At 39.4% G+C, this 18,943-nt stretch overlaps 2 protein-coding genes across 7 annotated transcripts in view; one reads left to right on the forward strand and one right to left on the reverse strand.

Annotated features, from left to right (window-relative positions):
* Positions 1 to 469: 469 nt before the first annotated feature.
* LOC126408132 (dynein axonemal intermediate chain 4-like) lies at positions 470 to 10,083 on the reverse strand. The gene is made up of 17 exons (XM_050073525.1): positions 10,055 to 10,083; positions 9,787 to 9,877; positions 8,092 to 8,255; positions 7,721 to 7,826; positions 7,254 to 7,408; positions 6,677 to 6,816; positions 5,477 to 5,626; positions 5,156 to 5,341; positions 4,881 to 5,035; positions 3,661 to 3,747; positions 3,338 to 3,489; positions 3,024 to 3,181; positions 2,483 to 2,595; positions 2,179 to 2,277; positions 1,161 to 1,387; positions 886 to 1,039; positions 470 to 538 (listed from the first exon to the last, which is right to left on the reverse strand). The coding sequence occupies exons 1-17, from the start codon at positions 10,081 to 10,083 to the stop codon at positions 470 to 472; spliced, it is 2,235 nt and encodes a 744-aa protein (XP_049929482.1).
* A 1,581-nt stretch (positions 10,084 to 11,664) lies between these two features.
* The window catches only part of LOC126407614 (AP-3 complex subunit beta-2), a 70,504-nt gene continuing 63,225 nt past the window's right edge, over positions 11,665 to 18,943 (forward strand). For all 6 annotated transcript variants that reach the window (XM_050072672.1, XM_050072678.1, XM_050072673.1 and 3 more), the window contains exon 1: positions 11,665 to 11,861. In XM_050072672.1, coding sequence (XP_049928629.1) covers positions 11,749 to 11,861 — 113 coding nt within the window. In that variant the 5' untranslated portion in view covers positions 11,665 to 11,748. The remainder of the gene's footprint in view (positions 11,862 to 18,943) is intronic.

The raw sequence follows: 18,943 nt of genomic DNA on the forward strand, positions 1-18,943 counted from the left end.
TTTTTAAATTTTGATTTAATGTGAGCCTTTGTTTCAGGTCTTTGTCGAATGAATTAAATTATACAGAGTGAGTGTGAGAGAGTGAAACATAAATGTGATCTGCCAGTAGAGGTCTCCCTACATCTTCATATTAAGGTCCAGATTTATCTTCTCATCACAATTTGTCAGCATCAAGCCTTCAGCTCTCAGGTGAACGTCAAGCTGCTTACTGTTAGCGTACAAAAATCTCTTTCTTTTGACATTATTCAGTCTGAATGTGCCTTTTTATTACCACAGTGAAAAGGGTTAAACCTTGTTGAAGACCGTCCACATTCAAGAACGTTCTGGACTGATAAATCTAATTTTATAAACTGGATACATTATGTCAGGTTTAAATATTACTTCCTTAAGTATTACTTTAATTTTCTAAGTGAAATCTGATGAATAGATACATCTCTGTGAAGGTCTACACCCATTGCAATACATTTCTCTACAGTACAGTACAGTAATATTGTGACCTGGAAACTGCAGAGTGAATGATGTCTTCCAAACTGTCCACCTGAAAGAAAGAACAAGACAGTTTGACCTGTGTACAGTGTACTAAATGTTTGTCCCTACACTGACTACCTCTGTTGTACTGATGCTTCACAAAGTCTGTACCAGATCAGAGCTATAAAGACTGCTTTGACTTTTAGAGCTCTGCAAGGTCCCCTAAAAATGAAATCATTTATTCTGTAACATCCAGACCTCTCTCAAAAATTGTCCTGCCTATGCTTTGCTATAAAAGAGATTGTATGCACTTGTATGCTCTGCAAATCTACCAAACACAACAAATTACTTCATACATGCACGTGCTTGCTTATTTTATGTGTTTCGCAACAGGCTACATGAAGAACATCAGTTTACCTGCTTGCCTCCTCCCACACTGAGGTTCTTGAGCTGGTAGACGGTCACTTGCCCATCACTGTCCCCGACCAAGACACAGTCTGTCCCTTTGGTAAACAGCAGGGACGTCATGTTCACACCAGCTGCAGCATCGTGCACAATGATCGGGCTCCGGCTGAAAGGAAAGATTTTTATTTCGCGGACACTAGATTTATTTCCAACTCAGATAAAAGCATCAAATAAAAGTAAACGAGATGTAGCTTTAGAAACACAGGCTCTCTGTCAGTCTGACTCACATGCTTGAAGTCAAGTCCCAGATCTCCACTTGTTGACCACTGATGGCTGCAAATATTGTGGACCAGTTTGGGGACCACCTGACAGCAGACACGGCCTTCTGGGCAGATGTGAGGCTCAACATGGGGGTTAAGAGGTCCTGCTTCCACAGCTTGATGGCCCAGTCAGAGGAGCAGCTCAGGAACACATCAGAACTAAATGGAGACCATTCAACGTGGTTCACGGGGAGCTGAGAGAGAGCAGGATGTGATATGGAGTCAATACACTGAAATAATCAAAGTGTAGTAAATGGGTAGCAGCATTACTGAAGTCAACACTACATGTTTTTTGTTATTGTGACTACGTGTTCTTCAGCTCTCTACTTGTCACATATATGTGAATTAGGTATTTCTGCCCATCAGAAGATGTAGAAATGATGACCACATTTTTCCTCACAGATATTTTCATCAGCCAGAACAACTCAAACTAGTTTTTGCAGGTTCGGTCTGCAAGTTGCTTTGAAGTCAAAGCATTATTCATGAGACTAAAATTTGGTTGAAGCCTTAAATTCACTTGCTATTCCATGACTCCTGCTTTGAATAACATGCCCCTCGTCTTAGAGCGGTCCTGGAATATACTGGCATTTGCCAGGGTGGTGGATTAGCATTGTTGCCTCACAGCAAGGGGGTTCCTGGTTCAAACCCAGGGTGGGGGGTTCGAACCCTGCAGTGGGGGAGCCCCTCCATGCTCTCTTCGTACCAGGGTTTTCTCTGGGTACTCCAGCTTCCTCCCACAGTCCAAAGACATGCAGGTTAACTGGTGACTCTAAATTGTCCGTAGGTGTGAATGTGAGCGTGAATGGTTGTCTTGTCTCTATGTGTCAGCCCTGTGATAGTCTGGTGACCTGTCCAGGGTGCACCCCGCCTCTTGCCCGATGTCAGCTGGGATAGTCCAGCCCCCGCCTGCCATCCCCGAGAGGATAAGCAGTTACGGAAAATGAATAAACAAATTGAATCAAAGGGTTTATCCAGACAGACTTACAGCGTGTTTTCGGTAGGTGTCCAGAAAATGCTGACTGTTGGAGATGGAGCACTTGCAGATGAGGCCGTCCAATGTGCCAACCAGATATATACTGGAAGCCTGCAGCAGAAGTGCAATCCAGGAGAAACGTAATGCATTATGAAGTCAGAGAACAAGAAAAAAAGTTAATCTGAAAGAAGGAAGTCAGGTGAAATGTTTTATGATTTTTTAAAAATTTTTTTAAATGAGAAATAAGCTTGTAGCCTGAGGACTAAGATCAGTTAAAACCAGCCTAGGATTGAAGTGATTTCTGTGACTTACTTACCGTTGGATGGAAGTCAAGACAAAGACCAGAAGTTGTTGTTGACAGACTAAGTTCTGTCTTATTTTCTTCAGCTTTCTGTTTACAGTTGTGAGTCTTCTTTAGCTTCAGCAGGTCTAAGAACACATGATTTAAAAAACATATGGATATTATAATTGTTGTGTTAGAGCACTGCTATAGAAAATGTGAAGATGACGTCATGCTGTGCTACACTATTTGGACGATGGGGCGCCATCTTGTGCTATCTTTATAAACTAATGCCTGTGCCAGCTACTGTGGTAGAGCTACAGTATTTTGCCAAACAACTCATAAACAACATAGACCCACAGTGGCAAAAATACTTAACAATTACCTAGGTTATGAAATAATGGCAATTCTAGTGATAGAATCATACTGAGCGTTGTTGTTTCCTTGCCTTTTAAACACAAAGCTCATTCAAGCATGTTTTACCAAAGGTTATGTCAAGAGGTTCTTCTGAATCTACTATATTTACTCTCAAAAGATTTCATCATCAGAAGTTTGAAACCGCTACAGACTACAGTACCTATGCAGTCAAGACCATTGCCAGAGAGAATCCACTTGGCAATCCTGCCGTCTGCTGACAAAGAGACCAGAGCTTCCTCCCCTGATAACAACGTCTCTTGACATGGTGTGATCCATTTGACCTGCCACACTGGATGCAGGTGCTTCTTGTAACACTCACTACAAAACAAAAAGGTTAGGACAGCTAGGAGTAAAGACGTTTGGTCCAGTAGTAAGGTTTTGTGTGTGTGTGTGTGTGTGTGTGTGTGTGTGTGTATATGATGTGAGAGTTTATTCCCATGCTCCACCATGCATACACAAACACTCAGTCCTCACCTGCTGTTGGCGATACACGGGGTGGTCCGACTCTGGATGTCGTAGATGGCTACAGTCCCATCGTACATCCCCACAGCCAGCTGGCCGGGGCTGTTGTCTGAGAAATCCAGGGCAGTCACACAGCTATGACAGTGGAAGACTCGCTCTGGCCACTGCAAAGGGTACACATTTAGAGTCAGTCACTCCCATCAGAACTAAACTGATAAACAAACTGCATTTATATAGCTCATAATATGCAGTATATTGGTGATACTGGAGAGTTTAGATAGGGCACTAAGATGTTGGCTGAAAGGAAATAAAGGGCAAAACAATTCTAACTGTACCGTAGGGTTTTTGAGGGACCAGCTGCAGACTAAACCTGGTGTCTGGTTCTTGGGGTCGTAGCTGCCGTAGCCCACTGCCAGGAGATCCTTACAGGGAGCGCAGAGCACAAACAGAGTTTTAAGATATACTATGCAGGAACTGTTTGTGAACACACTCACCAGGCAGCTAAAGTGAAAAGTAAAATCCAATCTAAGAGCCACTCTCGTTTGGTGTTTCACACATAGACGGTAAAAAGTAATGGACGTAGCCACTGTGACATAACCCATTGGTTTGTGGACTCCTGTTCTGAAGCCTCGGATTTAGTATTTGGGCCGTCACCATTTTGTTTTTGTTTTTTTAAGCCAGAAATGACCATATTTGGACAAGAGGCTGGTGCTGTGGAGGAGTGAGGGGTGTCATGAAGGGGAAATTAGCTACAGAGACCAAATTCCTTTTTTTCCCATCAGGCTGTTAACATGTTTATTCATGCTTTAAATTTGGGCATCTTAACTTGGGTGTCTATGGCGATTGACTGGCTTCTAGAGCCAGCGTCAAGTGGCCGTTCAAAGAACTGTAGTTTTTGCCACTTCCATGTTTTTAGCCCTGGACGTTGCTGCTTGATTTGGCCTGGCTATATTTGTGTACTTTTCGGCACTGTGCCTCTTTGAAGCCTGCTGCTTACAGTCTTGCACATGGTCGTTTCATTTTTATAAATCCATCAATGTCCCGTACACTTCAAAGGAGGGCAGAGTCTCTGAAGAAAATACACCTCCACACACTTCTAGAGGGTTACAAGTGATGATTGAATGGGATTACTTTCATATTAGTCTATTTTTTGGGGGGGATAATCCTGCAAAGTATACCTTTAAGTAAAGTGTGAGACATACAAGAAGCATTTAATTCATTTTATACAAAGACTAGTAATACTGGAATCATAAAACAGTAAATGTTTGCCCATTATAATTCTAGTTACCAAGGGAAGCTCCTGCAGGTCTGCTATTTTGGTAATCTTATCATAAAGTGCTTCACACAGTTCTTAAAGTACTGAATGTAAAGTGCAAACTGCAGATATATTTTCATTGTAAAAATGTATATTAAATGTTGCTTATAAAGAGTGAAGGCAGTTAAATGGAAATCCCATTTTCAAACACATAATGACACTGACACTGGTGTGCAGAATCTTATCTGATCTTAGACAACAGCAACTGGTCTGGGTGTTTTGGTCTTTGACCTGTGTTACCTGGTTCTTCTTGTTCCAGGCCATGCTGGTGATGTTGCACCCTCTGGTGAGCTCACAGCTGAAAGCCCAGAGACGTTCAAGAGTTGGAGATAAAGAGCTCTCCTCGACCTTCCTGCTCTGATCCTTGGTCCTAGGCTTCACTGCGCTGTCAGAGTCTTACGCAATCAACATTACAAGTTTTGTTGTAGTAGAAGCAAAAGGACAAAGGCCCTGAGTTTAAGTCTATCGTTCACCTGCACCAACAATGTGCCAAAGCAGTGATGACCTGAGTTTACCTTTGAGTATGGGCAGCTGTCTATAAGCAGCCAGCTTGGGCTGAAAGATGTTTGCCACGATGCTCCTCTCCATCACTAATAAGCTGTGTTGGAATGACTCTGACATCATGATCAGCTGTGGGTCAGACTCAGCATCTATACTGCTGCCACTCATTTCCTTTTCTAACAACAAGCTCATGGTGCTGCCTGAGGGGGGTAAAATATGAGAAAATGACACGTGCCTGTTAGTGCAAAACTAGTGTTAAACAACAAGAATCTGTTCATTCTTAGACCTCTCCTAAACAACAGAGTCAGTGTTCTTACAGGTACTCTTATCTGTGCTGACTGCGCCGCTGCTCCTCTCTCCTCTCTTCTCTTGACATTTGCTGGTGTTCACAGTACTCTCTGGAGAATCAGCCATCTCACTTTCATTTTGGGTTTCATTTTGGCCACAGAAAGAGTCATAGATGTCCCAGATAGTCACTATTGTGCCTGTGGACATGAGATAATATCACTCTGAAAAACTGAACAGTAATAACTCAGCACCACAGCAGCATAGCAAAAACTGATGGATTGCAATGCAATATTCTGAGGCTGGAAAGCCAACTGCATCAATCAGACAAATCTGAACTGATAACAGTTGAATATCACTTTAAGTCTTAGGTGTTTGTTTTCACTTAAACATTACAACGTGACATCAGCTAGAAAATACAGCCAGAAAACTTGGCTGATGTCTTTGGAGACTTCATGTTGGACTTTGAAATAAATGTCACTTTTACAGCCAGATTTTTGTGTGTTTAATCATCCATAAAGTTACATTGTCAGACAAAACATTTGAGCTTTTTAACTTTAACATTTAGTGGCCTCTAGCAGTGAGGACTGCAGACTGCAACCAGCTGAAACATCTCCCATAAGTCAAACGTAAACTCCTGGTTAGGATTCCTCCAGTGTTCATTGTCCAGGGGGATTATACTGGGAGCCAAATCATCTGCACAGGTCTCTTCCTCTCCAAAAATAAACGAGTGATCGAAAACAGTAATAAAAAAACGACCAACAAAAAGCTAAACAAAGCAGTTTCACACTATTAATCAGTGTTTTTCTGACACAGTTCTGCTTGTTGCAGACGTGCTGCTAGTCCAGCGCCTGCTAATGTTTGCTGAACATTTTCCCAGATAACTTAAGATCAGATGTTCAGGACGGCCCAGTGATTTAAACTGTAAAAACACTGAATAAAGCAGTTCCATGTTAAAAATCAGTGTTTGTTTGTCCGTTCTGGGCTACCATAGAAACATGGTCAAGGACCTGCCCCCTATGTAGATATAAACGGCTCCTTCTAAGGTAACAAAAGCCAATGATTCTTATCTTCAGGTGATTATACACTAAAGAAAACATACGTCTCAATATATCCCCCCTAAATCCTACACACGGGACCTTTAAGGTTTAAAACTATAAACTGACCTGCACACTATTCGTACTGGTGAACCTGAACAAGTCTTATGAAACTACCATTAAACAGACACAGTAGACACAGGATACTTATACCTTCATTTTTCATGCTGAGTGTGTCAGTCTGGGTTTCTTTGCTTTTTGGTGCTCCAGTAAACGTCTGCATTGAGTGTGCCACATACTTATCATTGCCCATTTTGTTCTTGCAAAGTGCAGCATATCGAGTGTTTGTCTCTCTGTAAGAACAAGGTGAAAGCTTCAACAGTTTGTTACAACCAAAGAAGAGTACAACATGTTACTGGTTAGCATGTTTGCAGAGAACATTAACTGACATGCAGCTTCATACATATTGTACAGTACCTGACAGGCAGTTCTCAAGCTGAGGACGTAAAGTGCCACTTCCCATTAGGGCTGCACAATTAATTGAATATTAATCACGATTTTGGCTTCCCACAATTAATCAATATGATCTACTGTGATATTGATGTTTAAAAATATTTTGTCCCTAAAAGGAATGATTAATCGTGATAAATAATCGTGATCTCAATATTGTTTAAAATAATCGTGATTATCATTTTGGCCATAATCGTGCAGCTCTATTTCCTATTTCTGTTGCGCATTACAGATCTTGCCTAACATTCAAGAAAGCAAACAAGCAGAGGACGTTACTCACTGAATATCTTCTGCATCATCAGCATCCTCTGACACAGAAGTGTTGGGTATGTCCAGCAGAGAAATGGTGTCTGTCTCTGTGAGGCAGATTTCCATTTCCTCATCCAGCATCTCCTCTGTCACATGTTGTTGTACACTGTCTCTATTCATCGGCACCTCTGGCAGGGAACGAGAGACAAATATATATAAAGACTGAATATACATGTGTGAAATACCACAAAGGACTATCTGCTGCAAAAATGTAATTTCATCATAAGATGCTGTAGATATGGCAATATTTTATTGCATACAGTATGGAAATAAAAAACTGTATTGTCAATACATTCTCAAACTGAACAAATTAAAGGGGTTTTCAAACAACACAATATAAAAAAATTGCCAAGGGAAAACAATGATAATAATCAACATAATGATAACACATATTAAAAACAAAAATAAGATAAAGAAATAGTACTAACCGCTTAGAGCTGGAGGGTTTATTGGTATGTCCGGTTTAGGAACACTATCCTCAGTCTCTTTAGTCAGTGAAGTTGTCGTAGAGAGTCTGGATAGTAGGGTACTACCCATAAATGAGCTGCAGAAACAGTGTCATTACAGCTTGACATTTGTGGTCAGAATTGTGTGGCTGTAACACGCTAAACAAAACCAAATGTAACACACGGTCATCATATATGATAATGGAAAATTTGCCAAACACAGCCATTTACATACTGTATATATTTATATTCCTATAAATCCCACTTTTTCACATTGCTGTCCACTTTTTCAATAAATCTGTTTCCAGAGCTGCTGTTAAATAATCAGAGCAGAGGGTGTATGTGAATGTTGCCACCTGGTACCTGCAAAAGGGTGTACTGGAGCTTGAATTGGTATTCCAGTGGTCTGAACCTGAGCCAGGAGAGATTTCATGCAAAAATAATCTGCCTGGTTTGGACGGCATGTCTCGGGGCTCTGCGTGATACAGGGGCTGAGGAGTGACATTTTTGCCATCATTGTCTAACACCTGTGAAGGAACCACAGCCAAAGTAGGACACACACGAGTGATCTCAAAATCTTAATGGATAAATGTCACATATACAAAGTGCATATTCTGCCTTTCCAAATAAATTTATTTTTGATAGAATTTAACCTTAAAATTGTAAGTCATTTAACTATTCTTCATTTTTACGTTTTTTATTTTTCATTTATTTTGACCCTCCTTGAAGTAACAAATAATTTTCCTTGAGCCTCCTTGAGTGAGTGGCATAAAATGGGTGACCCTCCCTCAATCATAAATTTTTATTATTTGATTTGATTTTTAAAACCTACCCTTTGATGTTTTAAAGTTAAGGGTTACAATGAAATCCTGGAGTTGAAAAGAACCTTGGTTTTTCACTCTTGTAGTGCATGCTGGTTAGTTAGTGCAAATGGTTTATTTTTTGCAAAATTAACATGAGACATGGAATACTTTGAGCTCAGATTTATTTTGTTTTGTTTTTTCTGAAAAAAGAAAGAAAGAAAAAAAAAAACCTTTCTAGTCTTCCGACCACTTAAAGCACTTTTACACTACATGTCACATGTTCACCCGCTCACACATACATGGACACACACTGGTGGCTGAGGCTATCATACATGGTGCCAACAGTGACCGTTCACACACTCTCACACAGCAACAGAGATTTTCTTTTAAGTCTGAGTTAACGTTAAAATCGGTTGCACAAAACACCCTTAATTCTTCTCCTTCTCTGTTTCTTTTAAGTGTTCATTTAAGCATTTAGATGTTGTCCTTCTCATGATCTTATAAGGAATCCCTTAAAGTTAGTTAAACTTTGCACAAAAGACCTTTGCAACCAAAGTGAGGGAAAACTAACTTAAGGTACCTCTGACTCCATCTTAACATGGCCGAGGTTATGGTTATATGTGTGGTTTTTTATGGGACCTCTTCACCAGACTATCCTCCTACATTCGCTGTCTTCTGTTATTTGTGGATCAAATTTACTTTTTTAGTGTGTGCTTTCTTTTACTGTATTTGTCCTGAAGTAAGACATTTTCTCCCTCCAAACAATGTTGTTTTCTTGTCTTCTTTTCCTCTGCTGTTTCTTTACTATTTACAGTCCTACTTTGTGACACAATGACAGGTGAAGCGGTAACAGGTATCACTAGCAAACAAGCAAACAGTCTCCATGGAGACGGTAGAATTTTACAGTTATAAAATCTCTTTTAATGCTGTAAATAACTTAGTGTTTTTAGTTCACAAAGGAAACTTTTTAAGGGATTCTGTGCCACACCCTTAAGTAAGTCCCTAAGCTCAGACAAATGTTAAGCCTTATACTTAGGGTCAAATAATAATGTGTTTTGCTCAACCGGCCACAGCATCATGCCCAAGGCAGGATATCCCAAGATACTTCGACATGCAGATTGGAGGAGCCGGGGATCGAACAACCGATCTTGAGATCAGTGCACTTCCTCTGAGGCACAGCCGCCAATGATGCAGTATAATGACTGCGACAGGAGAGGGGACCATTTGCCCTACAGTTATTTAGATAAATGGATACCTTAACTTCTCTTCTGGAGGCTTTACTGGTGCTCCTATCCAGGATGTGACGTTTACTGTTACTGCTGGAACTTCTTCGAGAAGATGAAGATCTAGGAGAAAGCAAAATGAAGATATCGGCATAACGGGCATAACGGTTAGGCTAGTAACTTACGTTAGCCACCGCTAGCTAAGGTAAGCTAACTCTGCTACGTGTTTGAACTATGTTAGCTCAATTACCTTTATGTGTATTGTAAAAAAAATGACTTCCTGTGAATCTTTGAACTTACGAGTTAAGCGCCAGACTACTTTTCTTCATTATTTTCGGAGTTTTACCAGTTTGTGTGTTTTAAAATGGATCTGTCTCCTTCATTAACCTTAGCTAACTGCTCCAAGTTGCCATGGAAACGCAACGACCCTTGCGCCTGTCAGTTACTGCCAAGAACACATTTTGAGATTGAAGTTAGTTTCACACAGTTGAGTTATTGTCGTTTTTATATCACAGCAAAGTTTCAACAAATCTGAAACTGACTTCGGACTCTTGCAGCTCTAGACAGTGCAGCGTTTTCATTTTATGGTACTTTATTTTTCTGCTTCACTTAATTGTAGAGACCAAAATTGTACTTTTAACTCCACCACATGTATTTGATAGCTTCAGTTACAGGTTAAGGTAGGTTATTAATACAAAATATTAACCAAATATGATGAGTAGATAACAAAAATTTAATCGCAACACTTTTGTTTTTGCTTGCATTTTTCCCAGGTTTAACTTAAAGATCCAAGGCATTTTTTCTATGCACTCAATAGATGTATTTCTCTCAAATTTTGGTCACAAGTGTGTTGAAATCTGTTTGTGAGTACTCACTACAGTGGACAGCCATTTTCTTTAATATGCATGGGATTTTAATGCTGTAGTTGCAAATAAATCACTACAGTGGACCCTAGTGCGTCATGACATACACTGCCACCCACTGGCCAGTCGTAAGTGCAACACAAATCAATTAAAACCAAGATGGCCGACAGAATGCAAGAAATGTTGTGCAGCTCAGGAATATCTTGCCAGTCCTTCTACAGTAGGAGAGAGTTGCAGGTAAATAAAATATGACAACATCAAGTTACATCTAAGGAGTAATACAGATGATAGTATTGATTTTATATTGGGAGGACATTACAGTTAATCATCTATCCACAAAACTGGACACCATGCGTTGCTGGCTATATTTCAGCTACAATCAATACTGTTACTGAAAATAAATAATGAAATTACAGAAACACACACACACACACACACACACATATATATATATACATACAGTAGATATATATATATATATATATATATATATATATATATATATATGGTAGAAAGTTTTGGGATGGCTTATAATTTTTTATTATGTGTTTTTGGTTAGTGTTTTGGGATATTATTATTTATTATTGTGATTGTGGTTATTAGGAAAGTTAGGTCATATGGGTATGGGCAGTGACACTCATAATATGTACATCTCATCTTGTGTGTGAGTGGATCGCCATTTTTTTTTGTTGATCGTACTTTTTTTTGTTTGCTACGATTATCTTAACTATAAATTTGTGCATGTTATAATTAGTTGTCACACAAGTGAACCAGGCCCAGCCTCTCTCTCTCTCTCTCTCTCTCTCTCTCTCTCTCTCTCTCTCTCTATATATATATATATATATATATCTATATGTATAGATAGATAGATAGATAGATAGATAGATAGATAGATATACATTGGAATGGTGAAGGGAGACTTGAGGGAGCCTGTCTCAAATAATTCCGGGTTTAAGGACTACAATCTGTAATACGTCACGTGACGGGAGCATCATCCCTCCCCCTCCCTCTCTGCACCGTGCATCTCGGAGATAACGGCGCCTTTAAGAGCCGTATATCCTGCTGCCCTCTGCACTAAATCTCCATCGCTGCTCTGTGAGGGCGACAGAAAAAACACAGAAAGCCACGGCAATGTCCGCCAGCTCCGCTTTCAACGATGAGAAGGGGGGCTCGTCCAGCGTCGGGGAACCCGAATATGGTCACGACCCGGCGAGCGGCGGGATTTTCTCCTCCGACTACAAAAGGTACGGAGCCACCTGCCTCGGTGCCGCTTGACGCCGATTTTATTTGTCATACTGTGGGGGGATACCGGGGCTGCTAATGGCGGGGGAGGCGCGGTGTGGATGTGGTCTGTTAAGATGCACAGAAAGTGATTTTTAACATGTCAGAATGAAACATGTAAACAACATAGAGACTGAACTTTGTTTGTTTTTAGGCCCGGGATTTAAAAGCGGTGTCTGCTTTTCTGTTTGTGGTCGTGAACGTCTCACCGTGATTTGGTCTCTGAGGCAGCCGCGTCTAATGAAGGCTCAGTGCGGGTGTTGACTTTATATATGTGCCTTTACTGGGGTGTGTTTGAAACGTCTCAGGGCTCATGGTGTTTGTATTTATTGTTTATTTTGTGAGGTGTGATGTGAGAGGCCTGTTAGAAGAGATGCCAGGCCTCAGCTCCAGCTCTTTCAGCACCACCCCTGCTGGACAGCGCGCAGAGCGGCAGCACCGCTCACTGTCCGCACATAGACACAGATATATCCGGTTTATTAGGACATGGAATAGGGTTTAATATCAGTCATATGTGAGGAATTACAAGTAAGACCTTATTCAGTATTGTTTCTATAAAGACAAACAAACAAACAAAGGATGGATAAGTTTGTCCTTGTTCCTATTCAGGGTCCCATTTGTGTCCTTTTAATTCTTTCGGCTATACAGAAACTGGATAAACACAATAATAATAATAGTGGAAATGATAATAAGGGCTTCATATAATGATTATTGCCATTATTGATGCTGCTGAGTATTTTGTCAATATACTAATTCGATTGATTGTTTGGATAAACATTAGGAAAAAAGTTTAAACATGTGCATGTTGTTTAGTCCAAACAACAACTTAACTATCACCCCACCAATGCTGATATTGATATTTGGGAGTTTCATAAATCTGATAGATATTAGTGTTGCCACTATACTGAAATTTCTAACTGCCAGGGGTGAAAATATAGACAGTGCAGGCAGTGTGATTGCTCTGGGGTCCCTGGGGTGGAGGGGCCCATAGATAGAGCAGGCCCTTGCAAGTGATTCAGATTGCCACCTTGGAAATATACCTGTGTTATTATTAATTTAAAAATGGTGCCATTTGCTATATATGTCCTCAAGTTTTTTCTTTAAAAAAACAAACCAATTAGCTATTTAAAACAAAATGATATGCTCTTTCTACTTACGCTATAAAATCTATATACTATACAAACTGTTCAAGATTAATTTTCTTACTTACTTTGATATTTTTGTCAGATATGTAATGATGATTGCTGGGTAATATGTTGATGGGCAATGTCAAGTCACTAGTTGTGTCAAGACAACACATTCAAGTTAGTGCACACTAGGGCCTGTCATAACTTTAATTACACCACTGCTAACTTCAATACCCTATCTTGAAAAATATCAATTTGATACCGTTTTTTTTTTTACCTCAAACAAAATTGACATTAAGGGCATCAAATTTAAAATGTTCAATAAAAGATAAATATATCAAGGCTACAAGAGGACATCAGCAACTTTTCTTTTCTTGGTTAGTTGCATAAAACAGCAGAATGACTGTTATAACAACACATTCTCACTCCGACCTTGTCACATATTGGCGTGTTTGGTCATGGACTTTCCACATCCACGTACGACGTGCAAGGTACCCTGGGTGCGTTGGTTGCTGACGTTCTGGGACTCTGTGTCAAGTTCTGCCTGTTACATGCATTGTCTTCTTTCAAAATACACTTCTGTTTTCACAGGAAATTTAACGTTTACATACAGTCTCTTTCAAAATAAATGCACTATGTTGGTACAACACTGCAAATTGACGTTTTTTTTTTCCTTCAACAAACACACATGGGTAGGTTTAGGGAAAAAAAACAAGGTTTGGCTTTAGAATCTTACGGGACGCAAACACTGCTCCCTTGTGTGAAAGTCAGCGTTTGTTGGACCCGCCCACGCCACTGGGACATTCCCCGCATTAACTTTCGTCCTTGTCCCACTGTGTTTCCCCTGATTGAGGTTGAGATATTTTACAGTTGAAAAATAAACTTGTTAGGGCTCTCTGCTGGACAGACTATGTAAAAATGTGTTTCTGAATTATCTTAAAGCTAGTTTGGCATTTCTTTAGTGTCTTGTAGTATTTACTTATTGGCTGACATACCACTATCTGCAATAACCATTCCTAGAGATTTGGAGCATTTACCACAAAGGCATGATCTCCCTTACCTACCAGCCTCGATTGTGGGACAGTTAAAAGACATCATTAGGAGGATCTACAGTAAGAGGTCGGGAGTTGGAGTAGGGCAGAGAAGTTCTGAGATGTTATTTATCCAAATACATTCAGTTAATACCTTCAGACAACAACAAAAGAAAACAAACAGGAAATCTTCGGGAGGCTGGAACCAGATAATTTTATATCTGGTTTTATATCTAATTAATTTTATATATCATTTTTCTTTGAAGAATTACCCAAACAATAAAGCAATTATCAGAATTGTTGCTGATTAAGTTCTTGTCCATCTCATAATTGATTTATAGCTTTTATAATCTTCATGATAATGATGATAATCCAAGGTGATAAAATTAAAATCATATTGAATGATATGTAACCATGGAAAAGGGTGGCAGAGCAAATATCAGACTGAAATAAATTTCATGTGCCGTCAAATAGGAGGCCTGTTTTTTACATCTCACCCTGAATCAGTGGCGTAAGGTAGTGACGATGGGCCCCAGTGCAGGGTAATATGATGGGTCCGATAGTGTACGCCATCGTGCACATACCATCTCGTCACATAATAGGCTACATGTTACCCAGCAATCATTGCATATCTTTATATCACAAAAATACCAAAGAAAATTAATAATTATTATTTTAATTTCACAATTTTATAGTTTATTATAGTTTATTTTGGAATAAACATATACTTTCTGTTTTAGATGCTACCGACCATTTTACAAAAAAAGGAAAACGGACGGAAGACGAAGGTGTCCTTTTTCAAGGACATACACAATACACTAATCGATGTTAAAACAAGATGGCAGCCCTCTCTGCCAAGTCAGTCTGCAGCCCATACCGACACAAAGTGGACAAGTTCCAAAACCTGATCACATTTAATGGTTAAACTTGTTTATGTATGATGAATAATATTTGTAGTTTGATATGGCAACAAACTTGACCAATTTTAGTAACAGTAACAAGATGAGACGCTGTTAATTAGCGTACACAATTTTAGACATTAGGACTTAATCATTATCTTTCCTGAGGACATTGGGACCTTATTATCGTCTCATTTGAGGGCGTTGGGACTTAATTATTGTCTCGTTTTATTACACACTCGTGCATATTAAAAATAAACCCATTGTCCCTGTATGAGGACATCATTTTTTTCTTAAAAAGTACTTCTTCTTGGGGCGTCGGTGGCTTAGTGGTAGAGCAGGCGCCCCATATACAAGACTGTTGCCGCATCGGCCCCGGGTTAGACTCCAGCCTGTGGCCCTTTGATGCATGTCACTCCCTCTCTCTCCCCCCTTCATGCTTAGCAGTCCTATCAATTAAAGGCAAAAATGCCAAAAAAAATATCTGGGGAAAAAAAAAGTACTTCCTCTTCAAGGACAACGCTTATTTTTTTAATATTCATCAGATCGTTCTGACCCCAAAGAGAAAATATTTAGGAAATGGCACTATTTTGAATTTCATGAGAGTTCTTCTTTCAAAACAGGCATATTTCCAAGATAGCAATCACTCATAAGGGTCCATTCTCCACCCAACACATTGTTAGAGGGCCTCAGTGCAACCACACTGCCTGCACTGTCTATATTTACACCCCTGCCCTCTAAAATCTCTTAAAACTTTGGAAGTATGTCTTGGAAGCACCAGTATACTCTCACATGAAAATGTAAACAATACAAGCCAAAGAAAAAATACTCACATATCCACATGTACATTTACAGATTCATTTATTATTTCTGAGGACATGACTGCAGTTTACAGTTTGACGTATGAGCTTTAAAGCAACACAAGACAGCTAACAGATAGCCAAAGGGCACATCATTGTGCTTACTGCAGCTGCATTAATAAAGAATCTGCTAAATGATTCATGAGGCCGATAGGAAGAGTGATAAATATAGAACTGCCAAACACAAACAAACTGCATCAACAGATTTTTCCAGTTGGAGCAAAACTCAGGCGTCCTGCACGGGAACAATTTGTTCTACCGGGAACACGTGTCTTTTAGCACACAGGAGGATTGTTGTCGGTCTGATGCACAGACAGTGCAGAAACTCAGGATGAACACAACAACAGTCACCTAAAGTGATTTACAGTGAGTGAGCATGATGCAGGAGGGTGTTACAGACAGGGGTTTACTATTATGAAGGAATGATTTAGTTACATTTTGTGTACAAGTCTCCATGAAAGAGTCAGTTGTGGAAAACAGTGCATTTTGATTCGATAATAAATGTCATGTATGGTTCATAGGCTCAGTTCTGAACCTTTTTATTTGTAGAATAGAGTTTATTCATAATTTACTCCACAGCTATTACAGAATTTTAGGATATAAACTAATTATGGGTAGTGTCTTAGTGTGGATAAAAGTGTAAATCAGTGTTTTACTGAAAGCGTATCTGATTTTTATTGTCAATAGGGATAACATCTGAGACAGTAATTGGGCTGAAAATTGTAGTCTGGCCAGCCTTCCAAGTTGGACTTTTACTGGAGCAGCTTTGCAAACATGTTGTAATTTCCTGTTGTCAGTAGGTGGTGCCATAACCAATTATTGGCATGTAGATACTTGACGCCTGGCCACGGTCACATGATTTGATGAAAACTCAAGCTTTGAGTAACTTTTGATGTCAAAGGTCTTAATATGGTACAGACAAAATTTGAAGTCAATCTGATAAAATCTGTAGGAGGAGTTCGTTTAAAGTTCAATCCCTGGAAATGGCCAAAAACGCAGAAAAATTGCACATTCATTTCAAAATGGTGGACTTCCTGTAGGGTTTAGGCTATGGCTCCAAGAGACTTTTTTGTAAGTCTGGCTATGATATGCCCACTAGATTTCATTCATCTACGTGAAATTTATAGGTGGGGGCATTAACTTTGAAAACTATTAAGGGGGCACTAACGAGACGATTTTCCATATCCAATAAGGAGTCCCATATAAGATTGCAGTTTTTGCCAGTCCTCACACATGTTCCAAATTTTCGTGTATCCCAAGGAACCCAAAAATGCTTTAAATGGTAAATATAAAAATCATAATAATTAGGATTCCTTGCATTTCACTATGGCCTTCATGACCGTTTAATCGCAATATCACCTTGCTTACAGCAACGCAACATATTGAATCATAACCCCTGTATCAGATATGTATCATATTTCCATATCCTTAACAATACACGGCCCGAATTTATTTATTGAGCAGCAAGTTGTTGTGGAAACGTCTTTACTATGATGACAAACTACCTGTGATGACAAACTACCTGTGGAAGCATGAACGGCAGCACCAACAGCAGTGCATTCATGTTTATTCATAAAATAAAGTATATTACGTGTGTAGAATCTAAATTATGAATGAACCATTGGAAACACTCTTTTCAAATTAATGTTCTTCATAAACCAAATGCTTTTTTTTCCTCCTCTTTTCTTATTTTCCGCTGCAAGTCCATTATGGAACGCTGCACGGCCACACAGTTGTGCTTTTCATTATAGTCCTATAATGCTAAGGCACAGGTGAAACTAATGTCATTAACAATTTCTCAGACCCATGATGTGTCCCTGCAAGCCATGCTATCGAGCCAGCACGCACAGCACCAAAGCCCCAGAGCTCACTCACCTAAATGTCATGCAGTCATTATTAATGTCATTATTAATGTCAGTGTCTGCTGTGAAAAAGGCCTCATTGGCAGAGCGATGCAGGGAGTTGTGTACCAGTAAGAATGATCAAGGTCTAAGTTCCTGCTCTATAAGGTACTGTCTCAGTTGTTTTTATTTTATCTGATCTGCCCCTCAGTAAGGGCCTTTCCAAAACTTGACCCTTCTCACTCCCACTTTGTCTCAGAGTGTCACTGCATTTGTAGCCCCCCTTACAGCTGAATGAAGCACCCTCCATTAGTGCTGCACGATTAATCTAATCGCAATCACACATTTTTATCAACCCGTGCAGCACTACCCTCCATCAAGATGTAGGTTGTAAACACAGCAGCAAGCTTTGGGGAACACCTCCCTCTCTGTAGCAGAGAAAGGAGCTGTTATATTTGGTAACCATTAGGGTTGAGCCGAATACTTGGATTAAACAAATATCCAGTACAAATAATGTACTTTATATGAATACAAGTCCTAAAATGACATCCTAAAATATGTCAATATCTGTACTGGTGATGAAGGAAAATCCTCATTTGGATAACTGTGTTTAATCTCTTACTGTTTAGATCAAAAAATGACTTAAAGCTTAATTCTGAGATTGTTCTGTAAATACATTCATGTTACATAATAAATATAGCAACTACTGATTAACCCTTATCAATATCAGGCTCCCAATTAGGCCCCACCCTCTTCCAGTCTGAACACTGCCCAAAACGAGTACAGATAAGAAAAAGATACAGATACAGAAAAGTAAAATTATTCCCATTTTATGTTCTTTCTATGTATGTGTATCACTTTTATTTGATTCATGCTGCTGTTTACCAGAATTTGGTAGCATATATTTTTCTTTTGCCATTAAAATCAATAAATGAATCCATGTGAATATATAAATAAACAAATAAATGAACAATACATAAAAGCTTAATTGGTGACATTTCTTGTCTTTTTGCAGTCTGACAGTTTGATAATGTGCTAAAAAAAGAGACAAGTGAGAACAATAACTTCTCCATATCCAAACACAGTGCATCAGTGCCTCTATAGGCCTTTCACACAGCAGACTGTTTTTACTTGTCATAGCGCTAAAAGCACAGGTGTTACTAATAACGCTAACAACAGCTCTGTTGTGTTCCAGTGTTTGTGACAGTGAGCCAGTAGGAAAGATGCCAGAGACCTGAAATCAAAGCAGCTAAATAGAATTCATCATTAATTTCATTTCACTTAATA

Source organism: Epinephelus moara, chromosome 20 (assembly GCF_006386435.1).
Source record: "Epinephelus moara isolate mb chromosome 20, YSFRI_EMoa_1.0, whole genome shotgun sequence".
Taxonomy (NCBI): Eukaryota; Metazoa; Chordata; class Actinopteri; order Perciformes; family Serranidae; genus Epinephelus; species Epinephelus moara.